General features: G+C 42.9%; 2 protein-coding genes across 2 annotated transcripts; one reads left to right on the top strand and one right to left on the bottom strand.

The window, feature by feature from the left end:
* Positions 1 to 285: 285 nt before the first annotated feature.
* adra1d (adrenoceptor alpha 1D) lies at positions 286 to 10330 on the top strand. Its single transcript, XM_062478451.1, has 2 exons — positions 286 to 1642; positions 8182 to 10330. The coding sequence occupies exons 1-2, from the start codon at positions 691 to 693 to the stop codon at positions 8733 to 8735; spliced, it is 1506 nt and encodes a 501-aa protein (XP_062334435.1). The 5' UTR covers positions 286 to 690; the 3' UTR covers positions 8736 to 10330.
* Positions 10331 to 12942: 2612 nt separating this feature from the next.
* LOC134033779 (trace amine-associated receptor 1) lies at positions 12943 to 18081 on the bottom strand. The gene is made up of 2 exons (XM_062478058.1): positions 17529 to 18081; positions 12943 to 14213 (listed from the first exon to the last, which is right to left on the bottom strand). The coding sequence occupies exons 1-2, from the start codon at positions 17671 to 17673 to the stop codon at positions 13123 to 13125; spliced, it is 1236 nt and encodes a 411-aa protein (XP_062334042.1). The 5' UTR covers positions 17674 to 18081; the 3' UTR covers positions 12943 to 13122.
* Positions 18082 to 19974: the final 1893 nt, after the last annotated feature.

Here is a 19974-nt window from a genome sequence, read left to right as displayed (position 1 = left end):
GTATACAGTAGGCTACTCTGTGGACTTTGATTTGATTAATTTGCACTTTACTGACACTGTTGTAAATTAATCCGGTAGTATCCACCTCGTGAAGTACATTGCACTGATCCTGCATAATATGGTAACGCTCGTCCTGACTTTTGACATGTGGTCAGGTCGGGATGTAGAGCCCTCTGGTGGACTACTGAAATGTAGCAGGAATAATGCGACGCGTCATTGCATCCACTCTCTGAGGAGGAGTGTGACTCTCAGACGCTCTAGTCCGCGCTGCGACTCTTCGTTTTGCTCTGGAGTTCCTTGGGAGGATGCAGGCAGTAGAATACGGTCGCTTCTATCAGTGTGATATGCAACAGTGTATGCCACGATTTTACCAGCTTTTTAACTGAAGAATGGGTTACTTTGCTACATCAATTCTATTTGGACACGAGGCATTCCTCTTCTGTTTATTTTCACAAGTGTGATTTTTTGTTGTTGTTGTCAGCTTTTTTAATGTTTCAGTGCGTCCTGTTCTGAGAATGAACAGATTACATGTTCTGTCTCTCCCACTCTAGTGGTTGGACATTTCTGTGACAAGCTAGTTGGTGACACATTCCATCAGTCGAAATCTGAAACATCGTTGATGTCAAATAACAATATGCAAGATACATTGATTGGAATCGAACTCTGAAATGTTCTTTATGGAGTTTTAAAATGCCATATTCTAATTTGAAGAACGAAAGCGATGATGGAATCTATTTTGAAACACTCAATGCGTCTTTTACGGACCAAATACTCCCAAACATCAGCAACACGACCTGCAGGAACATTGATATGGACGCTCAGATCATCGGGGTTGGAGTCTTTTTGTCTGTGTTTATATTGGCGGCAATTGTGGGGAACATTTTGGTTATTCTTTCTGTGCTGTGCAATAGACACTTACAGACTGTGACAAACTTTTTCATTGTCAACTTGGCTATAGCTGATTTGCTATTGAGCATTATTGTGCTACCATTTTCTGCGTCTTTGGAGGTCCTGGGATGCTGGGTTTTTGGTCGGATCTTCTGTAACATCTGGGCAGCCGTGGACGTGCTGTGCTGCACCGCATCTATCCTCAGTCTCTGTATAATTTCCATAGATAGGTACATCGGGGTTAAATACTGCTTAAAATACCCCACCATCATGACCGAGAAGAAAGCAGGGGTGATTTTGGTGGTCGTGTGGGTGTCTTCTATGGTCATCTCCATAGGACCTCTATTGGGATGGAAGGAACCGCCACCTTTGGATGAGAGCATATGCAGCATCACTGAAGAGCCAGGTTATGCGCTCTTTTCCTCGCTCTTTTCTTTCTACCTCCCGCTCATGGTCATCCTAGTAATGTATTTCAGAGTCTATGTGGTGGCCCGAAGGACTACCAAGAGTTTAGAGGCGGGAGTCAAACGAGAGAGAAATAAGTCGATGGAAGTGGTGCTCCGGATACACTGTCGGAGTGTCCTGGAGGACACGCGCTCCGCTGGCTCCAAGAATAAAAATCACCCTTTCCGAAGTTCGCTGTCGGTGCGCTTGATGAAGTTCTCCAGAGAGAAAAAAGCTGCTAAAACTCTGGCTATCGTTGTTGGGATGTTTATTCTGTGTTGGCTACCGTTTTTCTTTGTTTTGCCACTGGGTAAGTAGGCCTATCTGTCTTAGGAGTTGACACATTTGCTTCATGTTTGAATTAAGCCTATTGGTTAACATTTCTGTTCTATGCGTAATGCTTTGCTGATTTTAAAAGAGGTTGAAATGTGAAATTTAGGAACAATGTCAAGTTATGAATTCCTTAGAAAATTATGCTAAAGAAATTGTTGTTTAATTTAACACATTTGAGAAAGAACCGTGTGGCGGTCGTGAGTGCCATCGCGTATTTCGTTGAAATGTGATGGGAATATACAAAAAACCTGCTCGTGTTTAATTTAAATATTATATCGTAGGCCTATGCCTCATCAAGGATGCTACGGTGGAAACGACTGTGCGTTCGACTCTGGCTCAGTATTACGCACCAAAAATACGCTGCACTTTTAGACAATTTAGTGATTAGAATATCCATCGAGGAGATTAGTCATGTAAAAGTGAATTGCACATTTTAGGGATAATCGTTTTCTTGTAATCAGGCATATACAAGTTAATCCATACCTTTTGTATTCAGGAAGGGTAATGGTTCATGATTTGAATGGTTCTTTCAATTTGTACAGTCAGCTGTATGGAAATGCTGCAAAAGTGCATGGGTCAATATCGTATACCAACACAGCACTGGGGGTACTCCTGTCCTTGTACACGCTGCTGGACCTATTGATGTCAAAACATGTCTATCTGGGTATTCTGAGTACTGTACATTGAACATGACTGAAGGTCAAATTCATAAAAAGGCGCTATGACAATAACACTACATCAACACATGCAATACATGACACTCGCAACAGCATAGAGGCAACTGTCATTCAGGTTGTGCCTTAACACAGGAAAAAGACACATGCTTTGAAATCATAAGGCCAGAAACGTGTTATTTTTTGTCATTGCAGTTCATTGGAGGTTGACTCTTCACTTCTACAAGTCTTTTAAAGCTGAAATGGCCAAAGGACGCCCAACCACCCTAGATACTTAATTAGCATGGCGGTACACACACAGGTGAAGTGCTTAAAGAGCACCAAGCATCCTCACCCAGCCAATGCTAATGACCAAAAACTGGCTTTCATGTGAAGATGGGGTTAGATGTTGAGAAGCGTAGAGCAATGAAGTGCAGCTATAATGATCTCAGGTAATGTGCTTCAACGAGGAAGAGCAGACCCCAGAGAGCCATAATGATGAGAACACATCGAACACACATCCACTAACATCCACACCCACGCTCATGTGTGGAGACCCTCGCATACGCATAACCATACCCACAAAGAAAATGCTGCACCACATCAACTTATCAACTAGTACTGTACACACACAAGCATGACAGCAAAACACAGATAATTGGCCACCGTTTCATTCATAGGAGCAGACCCAATAGCGTTCTGATGTCAGCATCGTGTTCTTTTCCACTGAACAACCAAACTACTGTATTGGTTACTAAGACCGGGCTAAGAGATATGTGTAAAGGATTGGGAAAATAATTTTCTCTGCTGCTGCTTGGGGAGTTTAATAATGTAAATCACATTGTGTGAGAGATTTAGATCCTGTGCTCTCACGATCATTATCTGGTGAAACTGACAAAATGTATATTGTAGATTACTCTTAAATGACATAATTGGGCAATACATTACATTAAAGTTACTTTAACTACCGTGTAACTAGCAATACCTACGGTAAAAACATTGTAGATACATAATAATTCGTACATACTTAAATGGCATCAAGTGTTTGTAGTGGGATTGCCCATGGCACTGTATACTATTTTGTAATGATAGGTTTTTACAAAATTGTAAGAAGGTATTAGGGGAGTTTTTATTTATTTATGATGTAATAAGTCCCTTTCCAATATATTCAACTAATGTGCAATATTATTATAATAGAAGCCAGTCCTGTTATTTAGCCCATTATGACAGCAGACCTTCATGGTACACACAAGACTTAATCACAATTCAAAATCACCCAGAGCTTCTTTCTTGTGCCAAGTTTCCGGTCCTTTATTGTGATTGCCTGCACAGAGCATGACCGTTGGCCCAGCTGATAGTATCTCCTGACCCTCCTTCAGGACACACTCAGAGACGTGTGCTAGGCGATATACACCACCCCCCCCCCTCCATCCCTCCAACCCTCCAGTTGGTCCCTCCCCCTCCTAAAATACACAGTACTCTCTTTTTCCCCCGCACCTCTTCCTAAATAGCTTTGCCGTAATTGCATAAAATGTCTTTGGTCAATTAAGTTCAGTAGACGTGATGTTAAATAGATACAATCCTTTTGCAAACCTCTCTCTGCCCTCCCCTCCTACTCCAATGATCTACATCTCCAGTGCCCCAATCACAGCAGTGATTGCCGCTAAAGAGAATGTTTTCCATCTTTGTCTGAGCCACACACACGTCACACGTTCCTGAAAAAGGGAAGGGAGGTGAAAAAGGGACAAGAGGTGAGGGAGGATGGTAAAGAGGGCTCAGTTCCAAACGTACAATACTGCTCACTTTCTCTCCCTTTCTCTTTCCGTCTTTCCTTTTCCTTTATGTCTCTGTTTCTGCAGTGCTGTTTTAAACAATTGAGGCAGCCTTCACTGTGGGAAAAGGCCTGGGTACTTGATAGATCAACTTGGGATCAAACCACTAAAACGTTTGGTGGAGACAAGTTTTGGGGCAAGCAAAACACAAAGAGCATTTATCAAATGCCTGAAATGAATTACCCATCAACATGATGCAAACACAAGGTCAATCCAGGAGGTTCCGTCCACAGTTCAGAGTGGGGTTTTTGTTTCGAAGGGCTCCTTTGCGACCGCATACAATCCTGTGATCCTTAAATATTTGCTCCGTCATAGGAAAGCATTGTTGTGGGCTGCCTTTGCAATTCCGTTCTCTGACAGCAATGACACAGTGGGCTTTTGTCTCAGGTTCATCTCCGAACCTTTTTGGCGTGAGGTGTTCCTGTCAAGGCTGTAACCATGGAGACAACATAGGGACACATCCCCCCCAATACTCAAATCTGGTCAAAATGTCCCCCTCAATATATTGATATAAAAATATAAATAAAAATATAAATGTCCTACGCAACGACAGGCAACGACGCACGCTGTCTGAAATTATCATAAAAAAATTAATTCGTCCCCCCCCAATGTTGACTCCATGGCTACTACGGCCTTGGTTCATGTTATGACAGAACTGAGACAAGCTGACGGCAGAAGACAAAGTTAATGAGCCGTCAAGCTTAGCACCTAGTCAAAGCTTGTTTCCAAAGCAGAAATAAGGAGGAAATTATCAATTAAGACCCTACAGCACAGCATCTGCCCCCTAATGATAAAACCATCCCCAGAAGAAGTCATGCGTAGCGTCAGGTGACTGAAGGTTGGATAAACTCCAGCGCCCTGGAGGCAAGACTAATATGAATTAATACAATGTTGTTACCAAAAGTTAGTAGACATGCATGTGGAATACTAAGCAGCTTAGAGATAACCTAAAACCTTCGACCAGAGGTGTTGGTTCAGTTGATACAAATGGCGTCTGATGTAAGAAGCAGGACCTGAAACACACTCCACCTGTCCTGAGGGAGCTGTATTCATGCTCTTTGCAAACTTGACTTGGAGCGTAACAAACTGCACTGCTCCACTAATATGTTTTTAGCTTTATTCCCATGCCACAGTGAAAAGTCCCAAAGTGCTACACCAAGACTACAGGGAGAGAAGGTTAAGCTAGAGGAAAAGGAAATAATTAGCTCTGAAAAACAAGGCAGATGTTATCTTTAAAAGCACTTTTTCTTTTTTCTCATTCTCCATAGAGCGCTTTGAAAGCTTTGGTTAGAAGTGAGAGGGAAACTGGTAGTTTATTTTTTATTGCTTTAAAAAATAAAATAATTTTGACTACATATTGTCTGTCAATGCATGTATTGGATTTCAAAATAAGAAGAATTGACAATGACTTTCATTTAAATAGTGACCTTCTTTCAAATACAAATATAAAATGACAAAAAAAAGACTAAATGTAAATACAATACATCTGTTTTATGGATGAAAGGTTTTATCCTCTCTCTAGTTCCTGTCACCAAAGCTGGCCCAGAATCTATCCTTTTTTTTTTTTATCACAGCTGCGATTGATGAAATAGAAGAAATTATTCTCACGTCTTTAATTACCTAGCTAAATGGGGTGATGTCCATGCAGACTTGACAATGACTAAGTGAAATGTCAGTTTCCATTGAGGCAGTCGGGTGTCTTCTTGGCATTTCCTGACGACAACACGTCTTTCCTGTCAAGTCGGGCTTGCCAGTGGGGTTGGACTCACGGCAAATGCCACCGACACGGTTTTGGTCTCCTGGCGACATAGAGGAAGCTACTGTTGCTGGTCGTCCCGCAGAGCTGAAAGGGAATGCCCAATCAGAGTTGCTATTTGTAGTAATTCATCAAACCACTTTCTTAGAATGTCAAAGATCCTCCACTGTGCTGTTGTCTGCCTCAGCCCTACAGACATCCATTCTTCCCCTGTCTGGACCCATGGTACTGCTGATCCCCCACCTCATTCTGGAATGACATATAGCCATGGGAAATACTTGGAAACAACCTATGAAATAGTATCATATAGATCAGAAAGATTCTTTAAATGACGTTCCCTCTTTACATTTAATAATGTCTGTTGTTAATCCAGTATACCTAACTTAAGCTCCTAGATTTCCCAGATGCATCTGTGAGAGTGGATACAAGCAGAGGTCAGTGTTAGTAGTAGGACTGTGTTTCACACAAGAGGCATCACTCATGATATCCCAAAGAGTTAGCCTAGATACACATCAGTGGTGTGTACTGGATGTAAACGCAGCCGAAGAGAGGGAGCCGGCTTAGCTCAGGCTTAGCTCAGGGTTTGAATGTCAAATAGCCCGGACCAAGTCTGTGTCAGACCGATGCGTGACGAAGTACAAATACCTGCAGGGGGCACATTGCGTTAGCGGACTTTAAACGGTCCCTCTCCTTTCTACTCCTCTGTTGCAGCCGAGGGTTGGGTTACAAAGGGAAGGCGTAAGGCAGAGTGCATACCCAGCGTGCCCACACGGTTGAGTGACAGGACGCCCGTCTGTGCATTCTAAACTTCTGATGCAAGGTGCACTCTGAAAGGCACAATATATCTCCGGATGGTTGCGCTCACACTTTAAAGTTGAACCCCCCACCCCTGTCATTGTCAAAGACTTCTATTAGTTGCTTGGAAGCAGACAGGGACTTTGGCACCAGTTGTCTTACCTCGCACTGCAACCCTAGAAAACCCCCAGCTTTATAAACATTTCTAAAGGCCAGATGGAAAAGCTTGACTTAAAAGACTTTAAAGACTGCTGATCTTTTAAAAGTGAAGGAAGGCACAATGAAATACGAATACCATTTCGCTTTATTATGGTAACAACATTCAGGACGTCAAAGTGCTCAATAACTTGACCAACGCCTCCCTGAGTGCCCCAGGACTCCCTCCATATCTATTAACTAGGGCCTAAGATTGGAAAGTGTCACTGATGATGTCAACGCACCAATAAGAATAAATACAAAGGAACCGTTACGATCCTTTATGACCTGTCCTGATTCGTGATTAGTCGTGTCGATGCTGTATAGAATGAATCCCTTAGCTGGAGAGAGGAATGAAAGTTATGACAGTTGTAAAGCCATGACTCATCCTGTCTGACCCCGCAGGAGGATCAAAGCCAATCTTAAACTGAGCAGGAGAGGGCAAAAAGGGGTAGTTTGTGTTTATACAACAAATCCACACACACAAACACACAGTTCTGGAGAAGTGACATGTTCAGGTTGTGGTTGAGCCACATAAAAAACACCAAAAACACATATCAGAGGGGGGAGGGCGAGCGGTGGCCTCTTTAACGAACCATGTCATCTCCAAGTCCAGGACAGAGTTTATGATGAAAGAACAAAACACAGAATGTTCCCTAACAAGCACCGTCAGACAAACACAAAAAGCTTCCGTTGTGGAATGCTCACCCCCCGCCTTGTTTTAACATTTTCTGTCTCCAAAGGTCCCGAACTTCCTGCTCTATCGATGGGTCTCGGCGCATTGCAGGCGCTCCCATTACCCATCTGTCCTTAAAGAACTGTGCTTTCATCTCCCAGACCAAATTACAGCCAATTACCTCCTCTGTGGTCGAGAGAAGGCTATTGGGATCCATGGTCGCATCATTAATAGTTTCAAACACCTTCCTACTTTCCCTTCCCCTGTCCGCCCTTTCTCCACTTGTGGGTGTCTTTCCTGCTATTAACTATGGTACTTTGATGAGAGCACCTCTGAACCAATGAAAGGTGGAAAATTGCAAGCACACGTCTGTGAAGGGTGTGTGTGAGAGAGTTAGTGTGTGTGGGAGACAGAGAGAGACAATATGTGAGAGAGGACAACTATAATTTCTTTGGTCTGGCACAGGGTTAACACTATGAGGGAGTTCATTTGACAAAACTGTTAATTTTCACAAAAACACATACACTCTTGCAAATCAAAATAACGACTCAAAAAAAAAAACTGCAATACACATTTTAACAACCAATCTCTCTCTCCATCTCCCTGTAGGCTCTTTCTTCCCAGCCTTGAAGCCCTCTGACCCCGTGTTTAAGGTGATCTTCTGGCTGGGCTACTTTAACAGCTGCATCAACCCAATCATCTACCCCTGCTCCAGTAAAGAGTTCCAGCGAGCCTTCACCCGCCTCCTGAGGTGTCAGTGTCACCGGCGCCGGAGAGTCCTGCGTCGCTTCTACGACCAGCGCTGGCGGACCGCCGTCAAGGGCGCCACCAGTCGGGACCGCCGAGACAGCTACCACCCTGGCTTCGCCATCCACGAGTCGTGCGGGAACCCTCTCTACTATAAGGACAAAAGTCGCCCAATCAGCTTCAAGGGGTGGAGTCTGTTCTCACCACTGGACAAGTCCTCCTTCCACCTCAGGGAGAAGATGAACAACCTGTCCAATAAGATCAAGGGGGGCCCGGTCAAAGGGACCACGCCCGCGCTGGGACGGGCTGAGATTGACACCGTCTCCATGGGGATCTTCAATGACTGTGCCGAGCAGAGTAGTTTCCAGATCTATGACCTGTCAGAGTGTTATGGTCTAAAGGAGACTGATATTTAGAGACTTGAAATTTACGTCCAATGATTTCTCACCTACCGGGGCCATGTGACCAACAGGAAATCTGCTGAGGAAATATGTCCACTGGAGAAGAAAGGAAAGATTTTTCACAGTCATTGCCATCAAAGGGTTTCAGCCAGTGTCGGGAAATAGTCTCTTTGATCAAAGCACAAATTGGTCCAAAGTATGATATCAACCTCTGATGAATGTTACAAGAGGATTTTTCTTTTTAGAAGGAGGGAAGCTTCCACTCTGAGGAAAAAAAGATTTAATTAAAGCCAACCTTGAAATGAGATGAGCACTGTGGAAGTCACGTGTTAGAAAATGAGTGTTAACATCTCGCTCTGGTTAAGATCTATAGCGTCTGGCTCAACGTTGAGAAGGATGTAGTGTTTTGCAGTGACTGTGGCCTTCAGTTATTTTCAGTCTTAATCTCAGCCAGCTATAAAAGCCATCAGAACCACAAAGATACCACTTCTGAAGCTCAATTTACTAATGATTGACTGGCAGGAAGACAAGTTTTGTAGCTCAACTTTAATGTAAATATGATATTTGCAGAGGGACTGACTTGAAGCTTTTGGACAATATTCTTTGGTTGAAAATCTGGCTAACCATGGCAACTGATAATGCAGTAACGAGAAAGACTAATCAGGGACGTCCTGACATGAGCTATCCATAACCTATGACTTTTCCTGTTTAAACAGCACAAGTTGAGCACTTCAGACAAACTGAATAACTATTGACAGACTACTCTTTTACCTGAGTTGGCCGTGTAAAAAGACACAGACGAAAGGTAATTTGCCTTTGAAAGGACCACTGCTGAGCTAAAACCATGAACCCCTCCAGTTGTCTTATTTGCTTTGCCCCTCCCAAAAAGATTTTTGGTTTATTGTTTGTACTTGCTGATGTCATGATGTCTGTCACTGTCCAAAATAAAAAAGAGAAATTCTGATTTTGTAATTATTCTGTATCCCATTTCTTTCCACTCTCACAATACAATATTGATTCACTTGTCTTTAAAAATTGTCAATTAGAAAAAAATCCAAACCCCCATTACGGAATCAGCCATTCAAGAATATTATTACGGCAAAATTCTTGGCACATACCTGTCATTCCCAGCAGATGTCACTATTGATGGGGACTGTTTGAAAAATGCATGACTTATTCCTTATTTATAATGTATCACCACACAATGTTGATTGATGATAAAGGAAGTGTTACGCCATAGCTAACAACTGCACTTCCACAAAAGTATGAGATTACTCTCTGTCTTTGTGGGTTATCTGCTCATGAATATTGAGACAAAGAAAAGGAAATGTGCGCTGCGAAAGTCAAAGATAAATCATAGTCTGAAGTATGACTCAAATGTTGTGTGTCGCTGCCAAATTCTGAACTGAAACACAAAAATGTCAGTAAGAAACAGCTTACTAAGTGGAGTCTCTCTCTTTCTCTAACTCTCTCTGTATCTTTCTCTCCCCGTCTCCAACTTTGTCTCTTTCCTTCTCTTTTTGTCTCTCTCTCTTTGTATCTCTGTAATTTTACATTTCTAAATGTGTTCTTATGTTTCTAAATGTATGTAAATCACTGAACCAAACTTGAGTCAGCTAATAAATGTTTGTTTAACGGTCTTTTATTAATACAAATTTCTGACATCTCAACAAAAACAAATATGAACATTTTGTCTTTTAAAGGACTTCATCTTGTTCACTAAGTTGGTTGTTTTTGGCTTAAGTATTGCAAAAGCTGTGTTGTCATGCATGACAGTATGTTCTACTTCCCATATTTACATTGAGAATTTTTCAAAATGCTACTCATTTAATTAATTACATTCATTTAACCTAGACAGGACTGAAAAAACGTCAGTTTAATAGATCCGCCTCAAGTCAGCTAAACAGCAACAGTTCCCTAATCAGGGCCAAGTCAGCAAACAAACAAGGAAACCGTGATACAAAGCAGTGCTCACACCGCATCAACAGGTGCAAGTGGAGTCTGCCTAGCAGTGTGTTGTTCAAGGTGTTGAGGAGAAGCTCTTCTGGGTTCTGGCGAGGACCAAACTGTTGAATTCTTCCCTTCACTGTTGTGTCAAGCCAGCACTCTTTCGAATACCTTCCACATCCTTTTCCTCTTTCAAAAAACCCAACCCATGCAGCGTGATGCTTATCGTCCGATTGATTACACAGAACGGGAGAGGCTGAGCAGTATTTTTTATACTAAATTCCTACCAGACATTTTCAGCTGAGATCTGTTGAAGTCGAAGTTCTGTTCCATTTGAACAGGTGGAGGTGGAGCTGCGTTGAAGTAGGTCTCCTCTGTCTCTACCACCGTACTACTGTAGGTGAAATGCAAAGAACAGGAAAGGTCTTGTGGCAATGTAGAAGTTGTGCTTTGATGCAATTTGTTGATTTGAGAGCGTGTGTGTGTGTGTGTTGGGGTGTTTGGGTGGGTGGGGATGTGTGTGAATGTCTGGCTGCCAGGAAAACAAAAACAAATGTGACGTTTTTTTTTGCTTGGTCTATGAGAGTGTGCTTCCTTTTGCAGAATGAGTAATCCACCTGTGATGCGCACCCCGTGTGGGATGGTGTGTGTGTGTGTGTGTGTGTTTGTGTGTAGTGAATCTCTCCGAGGGTAAACACAAAGCACTCAGCAGGGTAAAGCCATGATTAAAGCTGTACTTTGTCATTCTGTCTGACTCACGAGCTGGATGGATACCATAAATATCTCCGAGAAATATAGGGGTTTGGTATTCTATTTGAAGTACATATTGTTTTATGGCTGTTTTCTTAGCCATTCGCTTGATTTTGTTTTGAGATAGGTTTTTTGTTTCATGATCTGTTTCATGATCTGTTTCATGATCTGTTTTTCTGCTCTTTCAAAATGTGAGGTCACAGTGCAGGTGAGAAAGGTATTTACGAAGAAGTTTAGAGAGGACATCCTCAAACCATTGCATTTCCTTCCTCTTATGCACATTGTTATCAAAATCCTTTTTTTATCCTTTGCTCTCTCTCATTCTCACACACACACACACACACACACACACACACACTCTGGCACAGTGTCCTGAGGTTCATTCTCTCCCATATTATTCTTACTTGGCATGGCTGGACAGGCTGGTGCCAGTGTTTGACCCCGTCTGTTCAGCTAAAGGCACTAATCATTTCATAAGCACAGTTTAATCAAAACATAACCATATTTCACATTCTATTTTGGCTCCAGATATTTCCTGCATCAAACATAGCCTTGTAATCGCGTTGTGAGGACAACTAAAACAATCACAGTTTGTAATACAAACACAAACAATGTGTGCATAGGCAGCTAAATTGTGTGGCTAATTTAGGGCAATAAAGCCTCACAGTTCTTTAAATATTGGATCCAAATCTAATTTGCTTGTTATTTACATTTACCTTTAGTCATTTAGCAGACGCTCTTATCCAGAGCGACTTACAGTAAGTACAGGGACATTCCCCCCGAGGCAAGTAGGGTGAAGTGCTTTGCCCAAGGACACAACGTCATTTTGCACGGCTGGGAATCGAACTGGCAACCTTCAGATTACTAGCCCGACTCACTCACCGCTCAGCCATCTGACTTATTAAAAGTAAAAGCTTCCTACTTCAATCGAAATCCAGGAAGTGCTCTGTACAATGAAGACATAGACAGAGTATCTTCATTCAATTCAAAGTTATACTTTCTTGTATAGGCCTACATGTTCATAATTTCAGCCAATAAAGAATACACAATGTGCCCAGAACAGTAGCAGCTCTTTTAGGACAAAGTGCAAACAAGCAGACATCACATACATTTATTTTGGAACATTGAAGCTTTTATACAAAGCAAAACCGACATTTTATGTATTTACAAAGCTAGAACAACGTTTACTTTGAGGGCATTCACATTTTTGCATTGGCAATTCTGACTCAAATTGTGTGTTTATTTGCACACACTGTCATTTGGGCTTCCGGGTTTCCATTCTGTTCATTTCCACCCTTTTTATCCATCAAACAGAAAGTTTCTTTCACATTGTTGATGTTTTAGGAAGTGAATATCCCTTTCAAAAACATGATCATTGCACAAACATGATCCCTTTGGATAATCAAATCAAATTTATTTGTATAGCCCTTTTTACACGCAAGCATGTCACAGAGGGCTTCACATATGCCCATAGAACTGCCCCTCAACCAACCTAAACCCTCAAGGATAACCACAATTACTGTACACAGTTCAAGTTAAAAGTGGAAATCATCTTTCTAAGAGACAAACGACTGAAGCTAAAGGTTGTTTTGTTTTTCCCCGGAACCATCTTCAGTACTGTGAACTGCATTTAAACAATCTTGGGTAACTTTAAAATTATGTGTTTTTAAACCTTGAAAAACATTTTTATACCTAGTTCTTTGCACTATTGGTTATCAGTGCGTTCGTTGGCATCTCTCCTAGAGTGCGATAGGTCCATACCGGCTGAAGTCCCAGGCAGGCAGAGCCTACAGCCCATGATCATGAGGAACGCCCTCCGGAAGGAGCGATTAAAGAACCCGTAGAGGAAGGGATTGAGGGAGGAGTTGACGTAGCCCAGCCAAAGGAAGATGTCCCAGATCACCTCCGCGGTGGAGTAGTTGATGAACGGATCCACAATGTTGACGGTGAAGAAGGGCACCCAGAAGAGGAGGAAGACCCCCATGATGATCCCCAGGGTCTTAGCAGCCTTCCTCTCCCTCCTCATGGCGTTGCGGTGCCTCTGCTTCTTGCTGGAGTCCTTGCCCACTCCAGACGCCATCTGGCTCTCCATGGCGCTGATCTGCATGGCCTGCCTCTTGGCCGCCTTGTAGATCTTCCAGTAGGCCACGAGCATGATGGCCATGGGGAGGTAGAAGGCCACCAGGGAGGCCATGACAGCGTACACGCGGTTGACCAGGAAGATGCACACGTCAGGGGGGAGGGGGATGTCCACGCCGACCATGTGGAGACCTAGCAGGATGGGGCCGAAGGAGATGAGGATGGGCACCGCCCAGCATATCACGATGAGCATCACCACACGGTTCTGGGACATCTTGAGGGAGTAGACCAGCGGGTTGCAGACGGCGTAGTAGCGGTCGAAGGCGATGCAGCTGAGGTGGAATATCGAGGCGGTGCAGAGCATGACATCCAGACTGGAGTGGAGCTGGCAGAAGAGGGCGCCGAAGAGCCAGCAGCCCTCCACTGTCCGCACCATGCTGTAGGGCATCACCACCAAGCCCACCAGGCAGTCTGCCACAGCTAGCGACATCACAAAGGAGTTAGTGGGCGACTGCAGCTGCTTGAAGTAGGCAATTGCGAGCACCACCAGGAAGTTTCCCACCACCGTACAGACGATGCCGACCGTAAGGAAGGTGTACAGTGCCACGCGGAAGGCCCGGTGCCTTGACCGGCCGCACAAATCCGAGTCGTTCAGGAGAGAAGCGTTCCCTTCCCCGAGCCAGCCCAGGCTACTGTTATCCATGGCTTGATCTGGATCTGTCGAAACACAAGGAAGTACACATGGTCATTAATGAGGCTTTTGGCCTTAAGAAGCAGTTGGTGAGCGGTTTCAAAGTACCCCCGTTTGTCTAAAAAGCCTCATTGAAGTTTATTTGGATGCTCAAGTAACTACCAAAGCATGCAAACCACCCAGAATTTGGTCCCCGATAAAGTTCCGAGGTACTTCCTCATATACTCAATACCCCGTATGTGTGTTTTAGCTTGATACATGCGTAGCATGCGATTATCCAGCTGTTTGCTCTGTGGCGCTCAACCCTAACTGGGCTGCAATCTATCCATGGCCTCAACTGGACTCAATGAGAAAAACCAGAGCCCCTCTTGAGTTTATTTACACACCTCACTAACCTGAAGAGAATGACAAACAAAAATCTTTGGCGTGTCTCATCTGAATGAGGCCAAAACAACCCAAATAGAGAGCCACATGGTTCATAAGGACTTGGAAGTGGCTGCTGGTGGCAGTCATTTTGGAATATTGACAACCATAATAAAGATATATGACCTGTTCCTGGGTTGAGTCTCCCAGGGGAAGACAAAATAAATTCTCTCATGGGTAAGCTGTCATTAGTTCTTCTGGAGTAGAACTTGTCTGGCTCGCAACATCATGAAAAACTGACAGGCAGAACGTCTCCCCACTGCCAGTGGGGAGCTAACACAAAGCTTTGGTTTTCTCCTTGAATACAGCATGGTGAGAACTCTGTCAGTTTTACCTTTCATGTGGCTTGTTCTGAAAGGTAAGAAGTGCCTACTAAAGAAGGATTGTTGGGGCACCCTGGTGGCTCACTTGGTAGAACGCGTACCAGCTTCAGACGAGGCCCTAACACAGTGGCCCAGGTTCAATTTCAGTTTCGGGCCATTTCTGTATGTTTCCCCCACTCCCTCTCCCACATTTCTTGACTATCTGTGTCCAATAAAGCCATAACAGGCCAAATCTTAAAAAGAAAAAAGGTTCTCTGAGCTGTTGCGACAGAGGAGTTGCTGTTGCACGCTACATGAATTTTTTATATTTATTTTTAGGGACGGTGTGATGACTCAGATTAGCGGAACAAGTGTTACTCCAACTGTGATAGAAGCAGCTGAGGGGTGGACAGACAAAATCAGAAGCAGCATAGAAAGATGTTATACTTCAGTGAGAATGGCTTTTAATGAGCACCGAAGGGACTGTGCAGTTGTGCAGAGATGTGGGTTTGGTAAAACAGAGTGAAGTGTCAGTCCATGTCCCATGTCCATGTCAGTCATAGTCCTCCTTGTCATCATCGTCAACGTACTCCTCGGAATTGTACTAATCTTCATCATCCTCATCATCAACAACGCAAATGGCTGTAGTCTCTAAGCAGACTGCTCTTTTTCTCCATGCACACAATCACACATCACTGTTTTCCTCTTTCCCTTTGAATCCCTTTCTTCACACTTGCCTGGAAAAACGACACAAAACCTGTGGAGAACACTGACCTTGTGGTCTACTGGCAGGTCGACCCAATTCTATCAGACATCTTACATCATCATTTCTACAAATATTTATACTGACACTGAATTTGCAAATCAGCCCTCACCCAATAACCTACTTGCATTAGGTGTGTAATGACTTAAATAGAGCTCACAATGTGACACTAAGAATGTCCATTTAAATGTTTACACTGCTTCAAGTTTACACTGTGGACATGTCATATTCAGTCAGTAAATCACTAGGTCGTATTCAGAGAAAAAATGCAAGTCTCGTGTGAAAGGTGTGTGGAAATGTGAGGAAACTCTAGTCTCCCAGATGTGCTCGAGCTTAAAAACCGGTCAGCTGTACAACAACTCACTTGGCAGAATTGTCTTTGTTGTCTCAGACGGAATGATCCAAGGAGTCTAGGACAAAGGTTCAGAGGTCGGTATCTAATCTCAGAGGTCATCACAATGCTATTAGAGAAAAATGTGTGCTCTTCTCCAAGCGTGTCAACGCCTCACCGACCCTCCCCGACTCCCCCTTCACCCCCACCCCCAGCTTCTGTTTGACCCACCATCTTAACCTTTCCAGCACAGTGAACGAGGGCTTATTAAGAACAAGCTGCACTGTCTGTGCAGACACACACACATCCCTGTCATGGAGAACACAATCAACGCTCAAATCATGTGTCTTGCTGTTGTTTCAGCTTGGAATGTTTTCTTTGTGTATGTGTGTGTGTGTGTGTGTCTCTATGCAGCTGCCCATCTGGGTGGACGTATGTCTGTCTGGGTGTCTGCATCTGAACATCTGGCTAAACCTTAATAGAAAAAGGTAAATCCATCAAATTTAATATATTGAAATAAAATGAAATACTCCTGATCCGAGCTCTGCATTCAACAGTCAACTCGTGAGTGGACGGTCAGAAAGAAATACTGTAGCTGCCCTGACTGAGAATGTTGTCTCTTCTTTCAAGTTCACTTCTTATCTTATTCTGAGAAGGACTAACAGCAACCACTTCCTGTTCATCTTTTCATCTGTTCAAAAAACAAAAAGGATTGTCTGGAATAGCAGAATGGTTAGATTGGTTGAGTGTGTTTATTTTTTCTTTTAACCCCCCACTCCCCTTAAATTTTGACAGTATCCAAAATAAGCATATTATCAGAGTCAATCTGGTGATTCATAACACTGGTAGACTCCAGCTATGTTTTGACTTCACTTTCTAGGAATTAGGTGCAGGGTCGTAGCCTGGGCTTGTTGCATAGCAGCATATTTTTCAGTATTAAACTGTACAGTTCAGCAGTTCCCCATATGTCATTTCCTGAGGGTAGTATCACCAACTCTCCTTCTTATCAACATGTTAGCATATGGCCTCAGCAAAAACTGGAAAAGCTTTAAGCCTTTTATTAAAAGTACTTATCACGACTGACTTGTGGAAATGTGTTTTTGAATGGTAATTCTATATGGTGCTGAAAATGTGCAGATAAGTAATTAATGTAGGTCCATGTGGAATACAGTATATGTTTGCCTGGTGCACATGTGATTGTACAGATAAATATTGGAGATGGTATTAATGTTGGAATGTTTGACTTTTAAACAAATCAAGACAACACAGGTTGGTGAACATTTGATGGATACGCAGAACAACAGACAAATAGGCTATACCTTTTTACAGCCACCTTTAAGACCCCCTGAGTTTAGAATTCATCAATCATTTATCTAAAATATACATCCCATTATTTCCATTCATGAACAATATATTCTGCTTGATCTTTGAATATTGTTTTTCGATCATAAAGTGCAAAGTATACAGCTTTTAACCCCTTACAACTAAAGAGTACAAACACAATGGAAAACACAGTACTAACCTATGAGTGAAATTGCTGGTCCACATCTCCTTTCCCCAAACCACACTTCAAGGCACAGGTGTATGGTCCCCTTCTGTGTCTCTCCGTTTGAGATGGAGAGAGAAATATGAGAGTATGAGAAATGGGGGGTCTCTAATGAATGCATGAAACACTAATCGCGTGAAACTAAAAACGGTCGTCTGTTATCGTATGCTGAGGGGAGGGGGATATACAAATGTGTGTGCATATCTGTGATTGTGTGTGTGTGTGTGTGTGTGTGTGTAAGACTGTGAACGGATACACAAGGTTTGGTGTTTTATTGTTAAAGCCTTCATCCTATGGCTTATTTAGAGTAAAACTCTGATAGTCATGTGTTATTTCAGCACCAACTGCTGCAACACGCTACATAAAAGCCACCAAACAGAAATGCAATACTGTCCCTTTAAACTGTCCCCATCTACCTCACTTCACAAATGACTAATTATTCAGCCATCGTGGAGTCAAGAGAAGGAGATTAGAGAATGAAGTGTCCTCAGACTTTTAGGATGGAACCCATCAATCTGAGTGCAAATGTTCGTTTGCCTGTGGGCCACAGCACTAGCTTTGATCCACCAACATTCAATCTACTACAAAGCACCACTCTGGTAAATAAGGACTGCTATGTAGACACTTTTGTCCCTAGGGTGACCCTGAAAGAATAGGTTCAGAGTAAAAATCTTTTTCAGTTCAGAAATAACTATTTGGGTTTTCATTTAGCATCTATTGGGGGTTCTAAATAATCTAAAAAGGATTCTCAGCGTGACCTTCCTTCTCTACAGACTGTGGACTTGTATTCTTCTCGTTTGGGTGTAAGACAAGCCAAATTGACAAGAACACATCACCGTTCTGTGTAAATGGGGAGAGGGGAGGGTACTAATACACAAGTACACACTTCGGAGGGAAAAAACTGGGAAACTACTCAGGGACAAGCATGCTCGCTCCCTCATTCCCTTTCATTTAAGACAAGTGTGCATCAGAGCCTGGCAGGATCGCTGGCTGTTCTGAATACCTAGAGCTCGTACCAGGGACCACTGACTGTCCCTCAAGAGCAGCCAGGTTGCGTTTTAATTAAACATTGGGGGATTTTTAATGAGGCTGGGATAAAAGGCTGGAGCTTGCTCGACTAGTGTTTTTCCAGACCAGTCATTCATATGTGTAATGCGAGTGTCGAGAAGCAAGGAGAAATGACAAGGGCTCCACATCTGCGCTTTTGTTTCAAAAACAGTATTTTTTTTAATAAAGGAAGAGGAGGGGATGGATTCCTGGGTGATGCGTTACATTAACTCAAGGGGCAATCATGAGTTCAGGTTTAATGGGGAACATGATCACGCATATCATTAGTGGCCGGGACCAAACGTTGGCTGTTAACAGATGAAACATGTTTTTGATTATGTTTTTTCGTCTGTGTTTGCGGGGGAATTGGATGCGGATGATTAAATAATGTAAATTGCTTACCTCAATTAATAAAAAAATATATTTTCAGTTTTTCAGTCTTTGTTTTCTTGAAGCTATTTTTTGGTTTCATTGGCTGTCTGACCTTGGAGGAATCAGAACAGAGCAGTAGCATGACATGACAGGAATTGATCGTTTTTCAACTGAATTAAATTGCCACTTCCCTCTGAAGCCAAGTCATCCCCCAACCCGTGGCCTGTCATTGACTCTCTCGAGTTAAAGAGGGATGGTTCCAGATCATATTAAATGGCACCATTTAATATCCTTTAACACCACACAATGGCAGAATTACCTCAAATTTGAAGAGTAAAGGCCTTTTAGGTGTAGAATGTTTGCAGCATGTCCAGATATAGGTCCTTCAGGGCAGATAAATGACTTGCCTCCGCTGCTCCACAGCCCCCGACTCACTATGGCTGGGTTAGCTGTAACCAGTGCAAGCATCAATACTGAAGGGCAAGGCTCAGATCCAGCTTTCACAAACCATTAAACATGTTCCTGGTTACATGCACTGGTGTCCAGCCCCCCCCCCCCATGAAACTCTGCATACTACTAGCCTCTCTTTTGCTCTTTGAGCTCATATTGATTTCTCTATCTACTTTGTGAGGTCAAAGAACCAAACATTAAGCATGATAAAGTGTGTACTTTTCCACATCAATGCCTGTAGTGTTTATTATCTTATCTTTATCTTATCTTTATCTATCCAAGCAATATACATTACACAGCATGTCCAAAACGGACAACTGGCTAACTGACCCTAGCTTAACACAAGAGGAAATGTCATATTGGGTAACACAAAATAGAAGCCTACTAATAGTAATAAAATAAAAGGACCAGTGGAATCCATTATTGAATTTTCCCAATGTCTCGGAACCAGCCTGTTTCTGCATAATATGCCTTAATTGCTTATTTTCACTTGATACAGTAACTAATGAGTCAGGGGGAGTCAGGTGGCTGAGCGGTGAGGGAAGCGGGATAG

Source organism: Osmerus eperlanus, chromosome 14 (genome assembly GCF_963692335.1).
Source record: "Osmerus eperlanus chromosome 14, fOsmEpe2.1, whole genome shotgun sequence".
NCBI lineage: Eukaryota > Metazoa > Chordata > Actinopteri > Osmeriformes > Osmeridae > Osmerus > Osmerus eperlanus.
Note: the sequence above shows the minus strand (reverse complement) of the source record. Positions and strands in the feature narration are given on the sequence as shown.

What these genes read in the sequence shown, in the direction of transcription:
- adra1d (XM_062478451.1), top strand. Translation starts at nt 691, where the DNA reads ATGCCATATTCTAATTTGAAGAACGAAAGCGATGATGGAATCTATTTT. An exon ending in TTTCTTTGTTTTGCCACTGG is followed by an intron (nt 1,643 to 8,181) that starts GTAAGTAGGCCT and finishes ATCTCCCTGTAG; the next exon opens with GCTCTTTCTTCCCAGCCTTG.
- LOC134033779 (XM_062478058.1), bottom strand. Translation starts at nt 17,673, where the DNA reads ATGCATTCATTAGAGACCCCCCATTTCTCATACTCTCATATTTCTCTC. An exon ending in ACCAGCAATTTCACTCATAG is followed by an intron (nt 14,214 to 17,528) that starts GTTAGTACTGTG and finishes GTGTTTCGACAG; the next exon opens with ATCCAGATCAAGCCATGGAT.